Consider the following 9,042-nt stretch of genomic DNA (forward strand, 5'->3'; position numbering starts at 1 on the left):
CTCGTCACTATTCTAACAACAGGGCACCCCGGCAACGACTTCTTGTTTCTTCCTCTTTCATTTTTTTTTGTGTGGATGACAAAATATGTATTTTTTGTGTTGAGTAAAATGCATGTCTTATGTTTTAGGCTGGCAAGAAGGCGGTGCGCGCCGTGCTTTGGGTGTCGGCAGACGGTCTGCGGGTGGTCGACGACAAAACCAAGGTGGGCTGGCAATTGGTCACAAAGTTTTTGCCGTTGTGGAGCTTTATTAATCATTTTTATTTGAATTTGGAGAACAAAACAAACTAAAAAAGCTACCTTTTTGTAAATCAACATTTTGATGGAGTTCCAAGGTCCATATACATTTTTAAAGGAAAGAAAAATTAATAATTTGACTATTCTATGAACCATTTGGCGTTATTTACAAAAAAATTAAAAGAAAAGCTTGTCCAATTGAACCCAAAAATTATATTTTGGCAAAATTAAGAGTCAAAACTTCATTTTCCTTTTTTAACGGGTTTATTTCATACTTGCGAAGCCTCGGTAATATTTATGCCATATGAAAATATCTTATATTATAAAAGCCTCCATTTAGGCTAGTTGTACTATTAACATTGCAAGTTATAATACACTAGTAAGAAAATACTATTGGTGACAGTGACATCTGCTGGTTAAAACTACTTGGTTATTTTTAATCGGTTTTTTTTTCAGTCACTTATTATGAATGATGAATTTTAAATTTATATGAAACAACTAGTGGAAAATGCAGTCATTTAAACTGGGAGGATTGGTGGTGACTGCTCATGTTTCAGTGGTATTGAGGGCACCCTTCATTGCACCCGATTAGTTAATCAAATTCACTTCTTTGCCATTTTTTTCTGCTATTAATTATTTAAGAAAAAAGTGAAAATCCACGCTGAAACTCATAAGCAGAAGCCATTCTTGCTACTAAAACTACCACTGGAAAAAAAAAGTTATAGTTGGGTGACCCTACTTTGTGATTTTTCAATGGTTCCGGCCATGTCTGGTCTATATTAACCGCAATATTCGAGGGATTACTGTAAAACGTGTCAAAGTAGTGGCCCGGGGGCCAAATCTGGCCCGCCGCATCATTTTGTGCGGCCCGGGGAAGTCAATCATGAGTGCCGACTTTCTGTTTTAGGATCAAATTCAAATGAAGAGTATAGATGTATATGACATTTCCTGATTTTCCCCCTTTTTAAATCAATAATTTTCAATTTTTTAATCCATTTTTTCCTGTTTTTAGTTCAAAAATAATTTTGTAAAATCAAAAAAATATATTTAAAAAAAAGCTAAAATAAACATTGTTTTAGATCTATAGAAAACAGAATTTTCAGGGCTTTTAATCCAGTTCTTTTAATCCATTTATATAAAAAAAATCTAAATATTATATCTAAAAAGGTCCGTCCCACGTGAAATCAAGTTGATGTTAAAGCGGCCCGCGAACCAATAAAACATGACACCCCTGCTGTAAAGGCTTTAACTTGTCATGAGACCACCGTGCTTCTTATTTATAATTTCCTTTTTTTCCCCGCAGGACTTGATTCTAGACCAGACCATCGAAAAGGTGTCCTTCTGCGCGCCGGACCGAAATTTCGAGCGGGCCTTTTCCTATATCTGCCGGGACGGGACCACGCGGCGTTGGATCTGCCACTGCTTCATGGCCATCAAAGACTCGGTACCCAAATATCGGCGATATTTGCGCCCCGCCCACCCCTCGAATATTTGACGCCAATACGCCGTCTGGCTCAGGGGGAGCGGCTCAGTCACGCGGTGGGGTGCGCCTTCGCCGCCTGCCTGGAACGCAAGCAGAAGCGGGAGAAGGAGTGCGGCGTCACGGCCACCTTCGACGCCAACCGGACCACGTTTACCCGCGAGGGGTCCTTCCGCGTCACCACCGCCACCGAGGCGGCCGAGCGGGAGGAAGTCATGAGGCAACTGCAGGACTCCAAAAAAGGTGGGTGTTCAGAAATGACTGACCACGCCACGGTTCGTATTTAGCTAGCGCCGTGGCGGCTAATGGGCTAATGACGATGATTGATTGGCGGGGGCGTTCCATGTATTCAATTGACCCCCAGGGGGAAACAAGATGGAGTAAAGGGTGTCCAGGTGATGACAGTATGCGCCTAATTGTCACAATTTGACGTTCTGCAGAATTTGGCGGACAGTTTGGAGATGCTAACTTTTAGCTGTTTGGCTAAATTTGTCGTCATGTAGGCTAATGGCGTCTGATGACATCATTTAGTTGCAATAATGTTGTTCCAATTTCATTAGTTATGTGTAATGTGTAAAGTTGATTTTGATATTTGTTTTATTATTGGTGCTACATTCTTGGTTTGAAGAAAAACAGGTCGATTTTTATTTAAAGAATAAATGGTAGTAATTGGCAATTCATATTAGCGCTTTGCTAACAGATGAAATTGGCAACCACAGCAGTGATTTTTCACTTTGAATGATTTTTTTTGCACTGCGATTTTTTTTTTTATTTGGTTTGTTTCATACTCTTTTTTTTTTTTTGTGTGTGTAGCCGTATTTTACGGACTATGAGGTGCACCTGCAATTTAAAAAAATGATTTTATATATTTTTTGTATCAGATTTTAAGGTGCTGTAGTAGTAGTAGGGCATTGTGTTGTACATCCACAAGTTGGCGCTCTGTCATAGAAAGATGAACCAGTCTTTTAGTTGCGCCTTATTGCAGGAAATACGGTACAGTTGTAATAAAATATTGTTTTTGGAAGAGGTAGTCCTCCATTTTGGCTTCATTTTTACTTCAAACAAGCCTATAACAATAAGATAGTAATTCCAAAAGATGTCCTATAACCGATTTACCGTGCTAGCGCAAACACTAGCCTACAATATTCATTAGCGACCTCACTTTTGATATTTTCTCCGTCATTTTTGCTTGCAGAGAACGACGCCAAGGCGTTGGGGAACACGTCCGGCGGCGTGGTCAACGTCTCCGCCGTCCAGTCGGGCGGCTCGCCGTCGCCCTCGTCCTCGCCGCCGCTCCCGTCGTCGTCGGCGGCGGGCTCGCAGGCCATCCCCCGCCGGCACGCCCCCGCCGAGGCGCTGGCCAGGCAGGGCTCCTTCCGAGGCTTCCCGGCGCTCAGCCAGAAGACGTCGCCCTTCAAGCGCCAGATGTCGTTGCGCCCCAACGAGCTGCCCTCCAACATGCGCCGCAAGTCCGACTTCCCCATCAGGAACGCGGGTAAGACCGGGAGTCGGCAGTTAGTGGTCCTCGTGAGTCGTAACCGCCATTTCCGCCCCCCCCTCACGCAGTACCCGAGTTGGAAGGAGAGAACGACAGCATCAGTTCACTGTGCAGTCAGATCACCAGTGCTTTCAGCGGACCCCCAGAGGACCCCTTTTCCTCCGCGCCCATGCCCAAAGCGCTCGCCTCGCCGCCCTCGCCCCTGGCGCCAGGTAACGGTCATGTTTATTTATTTTTTGTTGCAAAAATGAACAAGGCAAAGTCATTGAAAAGCATGAGATAACATTGATCATTTTTTTTTGTAAATGCCACTACAAGACGTTTTGCAGCTCTGCACGCTACAAAAAATGAATGACTAAAAAGTCAAAACAATGCACAAACCTTTGCAAAAATAGAAATGTAGCAAAAGAATTGACGCAAAATTCCTTCTCATTTTGTTTCCTGCATTTGACATTGCTTTTTTCTCGGTAAAACATTTGCTCTTGACTCCCAAAAAATCAGAGACTTTATACTTTATTATGATTATATTCATGGTTAGGCGCTTGTATTTTTTCCTTTATTTTTGCACACTTTTTTTAGCCATGTCTGAACCTTTGTCTCCCTCCACCGTTCCAGTCAACGGCTCTACGTCCGGCGTTTCCTTTCCCGCCACGCATCTGCATCCGCACCCGCACAGCGTACCGCCTCCCCACCTGCCCAACGCCGCCGCCATGCACCCCGCGGCGCCGACCTCGACGACGCCGGCCCCCGCCCTGCCCGCCCGAGACACGAATCCCTGGGCCAAAGCCCCCGTCGGACTCCCCGGCCCTTCGGCGCCAGCGGGTAAAACAATCACAAGACATTTTACACGCCACACTTCAAATTTCAACCCGTATTTTTCAAACGACGAATCCCAAACAAACCATTTACCTATTTTTCTTTCTTTAGGCGATTGGTCGTCGTCCACTCCCGTGATCATCGTCCCGCCGACGTCTTCTCCGGTGCTGCAGTCCTCGCACAAGCGCACGCCCTCGGAAGCGGAAAAGTGGCTGGAGGAGGTTTCCAAATCTGTCCGAGCGCCGCCACCGCCTAACCCCGTCCTGGCTGCCGGCCCGCCCTTCGCCGCCCCCATCCCGCCACCCGTGAACCCGGTGGCGTATGTTCCCCTGCTGCGCCCCCACCAGACTGCCTTCCACCCGATGTCCAACGGGCTGTCCTTCCCGCAGCCGAGCGTTCCCGTGGTGGGCATCACCCCCTCGCAGATGGTGGCCAACGTCTTCGGCTCGGCGGCGCCCCCGCCCGTCCCCATCGTCCCTTTCGTCAGGCTGCCCCCGCCCGCCGGGCCGGTCCCCGGCCCCCCGCCGCATCCCTTGGACAGGGGCTCGAACGGGTCGAAGGATTGGGCGGCGTCACCGCGGCCACCCCCCGGCGTGCAGGAGGATGCCTTCGAGGCCCAGTGGGCGGCGCTAGAGGGGCGCACGCAGCAGCGCACGACGCCGTCGCCCACCAACCCTTTCTCCACCGAGCTGCACAAGACCTTTGAGATCCAACTCTGATGACGGCGCCCGAGGATGCGATGGTTTTCGTGGTGGGGGGACGGGTCTTGAGAGAGGAACACCTTAAAAAAAAACGCCACCTTCCTTCCCACGTTTCCTTTAGCATCATTTGGTGGTCCCACAGAAAAAGCCCCTCCCCCCAACCAACCCCCCCATCCCCCCACCGTCGCCCAACTGGAAGAATTCAACAAGACAATGCCAAAATGTTTATTTTTATGCATATGCATAGTATATTTTACATAGCTTTGGATTGCAACTGTCATCTTGCCAAAGGTACAGTGGTGACAAAAGTGCATATTTATGTACATATACACGTACGTACGTACGCGTGTGTGTGTGTGTGTATATTATACATATACTTAAATATATCTATAGAGAATCCCGGACAGCCGTGCTAATTTTTAACGGGATCTTAAGAGATTTTGCGAAGGGACAGCGGCTTACCATTTTTTTTGTTTTTTTGACGTGTCTTTAATTGGAATCTTTTGGTGATGGATTGTAAATAAGACGTGCTAATTCATTGCAGCAACAATCAATAAGGACCTATCGACAGCAGCTTTTAAATCCTCCAGTACGGTTTTTGTTTAGGTGATTATTATTATTATTATTATTTCGGGACGTGTCGTTTTCATTTTTTTTTTTTCCCCAAAAGAAGTGAATTCCTCGTATTTTAATTTTTTTTTTGCACAAGCGCCGATATCAAATGGACGACAAATCTAAACAAAGAAAGGCTTTCCGCTTTTTCGTTGTCTGTCGTGGTTTATTTTATTTTTCAATCAAAACCTGTGAATATATCTATTCTCTGATCTATTTTTCCATTTTGTAATTATTTCACAACTTTATTCCACTCACTTGGAGAAATATTGAAGTTCAAAGATGGAATAAATGATGATGGTTGAGGAAAAATGCTGTCTCCGTGCAAAGGTATTTCCTTCGATGAAATAGCTCTATTAACAAAATGAAAATTCACATTAAGACAGCATCCTGTACATTGGAAAAGAAATAAAATATGCATAGACATCTACCAAGTTGTCACTTTTCAGGTCAAATAGAAATAATAGGCCAATCCAGTGCAAAGCATTTTGGGGATTTAGCTCAAATGGGAGAGCGTTTGCTTACCATGCAAAAAGTAGTTGGTTCGATTCCCGCTTCTTCAAAGTTGTCACTTTTCAGGGAAAGTAGTCGGCCAAAGTTGGGAAGTGGGTTGCTGACTTGGCTCCAATTGGAGACTGCAAAAGGTAGTTGGTTCACTTTCTGCATTTTTAAGTTGTCACTTTTCAGGTCAACTAGAAAATGGGGGCAAATGGGAGAGTGCTTGCTTACCATGCAAAGTAAGCTTTGGGGATTTAACTCAAATGGGAGTGTTTGCTTACCTTGCAAAAAGTAGTTGGTTCCATCCCCGCCCGCATCTTCCAAGTTGTCACTTTAGTGGGCCAGTGGAATAGCAGCTCTTGAGGACCACCTGATGTAGTCTTGCACAAACGGACGGCAGGCAAGTATGCGGCCTTCGAGGTCAACGGCGAGCGTCCGGGGAATGCTTCTTCGCCAAGGTCGTCTATTGGAAGGCTAATTTTCTGAAAAAAGAGAGCATGTAAATAAGTAAGGTTTTTTTTTTTTAAAGACCATGTATATTTTTCTTTAAAAAAAATGACCATGTTATAGTAAGGCTCTCTTAAAAAGAAGCCTCTTTTTATTTTCTAAAGACCATGTATAGTACGGCTTTTTTCTTTAAAAATAAGACCATGTATAATGAGGCTTCTTTTTACCTTTAAAAAAGACCATGTATAGTAAGGCTTATTTTCTTTAAAAAAATTACCTTATATAGTAAGCCTCTTTATTTTTATTTTTAAAGACCATGTATAGTAAGGTTTATTTTCTTTTAAAAAAAGACCATGTATATTAGGGCTTATTTTCTTTTAAAAAAAAATACCTTATATAGTAAGCCTCTTTTTTTATTTTTATTTTTAAAGACCATGTATAGTAAGACTTTTTTCTTTAAAAATAAGACCATGTATAGTAAGCCTTTTTTTATTTTTTTAAAGACCATGTATTGTAAGGCTTTTTTCTTTAAAAATAAGACCATGTATAATGAGGCTTCTTTTTACCTTTAAAAAAGACCATGTATAGTAAGGCTTATTTTCTTTAAAAAAATTACCTTATATAGTAAGCCTCTTTATTTTTATTTTTAAAGACCATGTATAGTAAGGTTTATTTTCTTTTAAAAAAAGACCATGTATAGTAAGGCTTATTTTCTTTAAAAAAAATTACCTTATATAGTAAGCCTCTTTTTTATTTTTATTTTTAAAGACCATGTATAGTAAGGCTTATTTTCTTTTAAAAACGACCATGTATAGTAAGGCTTTTTTCAATAAAATAAAATAAAAAGTCCGGCCCGTGGGTTTTAGAGCCCGGCGAATTAACTTAATTTGCAGGCCTGAGCCCGAAGCAAACCCAAAATTAAATATTTTATTTGTGAGGAGGAGGGGTGATTTATGATAACAGATTAAAGCCTGTTTTTGTAACGAAATCCACGTTAAACAAGACTGTATAAACATTTACATTTTTTACACGATAATATACTGTTTGACAATTTCAACTGTTTAAATGCCTGCTCAGCGTCAAAATGCCAGTCTTTTTCCTCACATATAAAAGCAAAGTGCCATATTGACATACATACTGTTTTATCCATAATTCCAAATTATTTTAAAACAAGTATTCCTTAGTTTAGTATCCACACATCATTTTAGTATACATTTTAAAAACTTATTTTTTTTAAGTCAGCGAGACCACATGGTTTAAGTATTATATACTTTTTTTTTTTTCATCATCGGTCCGACCCGAACCCGAAGTAATGATTGACATTTTAAGGGTCCGCGCTCGGGATAAAGATCTTACCTCTAGTCGCTTTCCTCTGGCCCGAAGTCAGCTGGGATAGGCTCCAGATCCCCCCGCGACCCTAGTGAGGATAAAGCGATTCAGAAAATGAATGAAAAAAAATCGATGAATAAAACATCTTAATAAATGTCATTAGAACGTGCACAAATGTGACTTCAATTGGACCTTATTTTTCCTTAGTCTTTCTCATTTTCGTTCCAATGACTTTTCTGCTAATTGTGTCACTTGAGATAGTCAAGTTGCCAATTATATGCAATATTTTTCCATCGGAAAATTCGCTTACAACTTTAGCTTCACTGCATGTTTTGCAGAGAACTTTCTTCTGATTTGATTTATTTAATAACAGCATATATTAATGAACAGATTTATATTCTTATTATTGAATATATGTAAGATTGTAGCTGAGGGCTAATTTCCATTTATAGTCCATTGTGTAGGTTAAAGACAAACGATAACACACACACTACGCAAACGAACACAAATACTACTCACACTACACGCATATACATACTACGAACACACGTACTACACAAACACACACACAAACACACGTACTACACAAACACACGTACTACACACACAAACACACGTACTACACAAGAACACACGTACTACACACGAACACTGTACTACACACACACACAAACACACGTACAACACACGTACTACACACACACACACAAACACACGTACTACACAAGAACACACGTACTACACACACACACACAAACACACGTACTACACAAGAACACACGTACTACACACGAACACACGTACTACACAAGAACACACGTACTACACACACACACACAAACACACGTACTACACAAGAACACACGTACTACACACGAACACACGTACTACACACGAACACACGTACTACACACGAACACACGTACTACACACACACGAACACACGTATTACACACACACACGTACGTACTACACACGAACACACGTACTACACACGAACACACGTACTACACGCGAACACACATGCACACTATACACGCAAGCATACAAACACGGACAAAAACACATAAAGCGAAGCTTTACACAGTTCTTACCCAATTTCACCACTTGTTATTCTATTTGCACATACTCCGAAAGCCATTCCATCATAAAAGAACCGCATTTCTTTTTTAATTTTGCTCTTTTTACACGATAAAGGCTAGGCAGCAGCTCCACCAAACTGTTAGCTATACGCTAACATGTGAATTAGAGGCACCTGCGCAGAACGCGCATCTAATTCAGCCAATCAATGTCGTGAACATTAACTCATGATGCGGAAGTAAACACACGTGACGTAAACCGAATCATATCATTGGCTGGACACAATACTAGTCATAGTTTATCCGTAATTGACCGTTTGTTGTCGTTTATCAGTTACAATTTGCC

At 42.2% G+C, this 9,042-nt stretch overlaps 1 protein-coding gene and 1 long non-coding RNA gene across 5 annotated transcripts in view; one reads left to right on the forward strand and one right to left on the reverse strand.

The window, feature by feature from the left end:
• Positions 1-5,655, forward strand: part of numb (NUMB endocytic adaptor protein) — a 20,720-nt gene extending 15,065 nt beyond the window's left edge. For all 4 annotated transcript variants that reach the window (XM_077620792.1, XM_077620795.1, XM_077620793.1 and 1 more), the window contains 7 exons: positions 129-203; positions 1,540-1,680; positions 1,755-1,959; positions 2,912-3,211; positions 3,283-3,426; positions 3,830-4,036; positions 4,142-5,655. In XM_077620792.1, the coding sequence (XP_077476918.1) occupies positions 129-203; positions 1,540-1,680; positions 1,755-1,959; positions 2,912-3,211; positions 3,283-3,426; positions 3,830-4,036; positions 4,142-4,749 (1,680 nt within the window). In that variant the 3' untranslated portion in view covers positions 4,750-5,655. The remainder of the gene's footprint in view (positions 1-128; positions 204-1,539; positions 1,681-1,754; positions 1,960-2,911; positions 3,212-3,282; positions 3,427-3,829; positions 4,037-4,141) is intronic.
• On the reverse strand, positions 4,943-8,881 carry LOC144089699 (uncharacterized). Its single transcript, XR_013305148.1, has 5 exons — positions 8,712-8,881; positions 7,645-7,705; positions 6,123-6,323; positions 5,869-6,035; positions 4,943-5,696 (listed from the first exon to the last, which is right to left on the reverse strand). It is a non-coding gene; the product is annotated as an uncharacterized LOC144089699 (long non-coding RNA).
• Between the last annotated feature and the right edge of the window lie 161 nt (positions 8,882-9,042).

This window comes from Stigmatopora argus, chromosome 15 (genome assembly GCF_051989625.1).
Source record: "Stigmatopora argus isolate UIUO_Sarg chromosome 15, RoL_Sarg_1.0, whole genome shotgun sequence".
Lineage (NCBI taxonomy): Eukaryota > Metazoa > Chordata > Actinopteri > Syngnathiformes > Syngnathidae > Stigmatopora > Stigmatopora argus.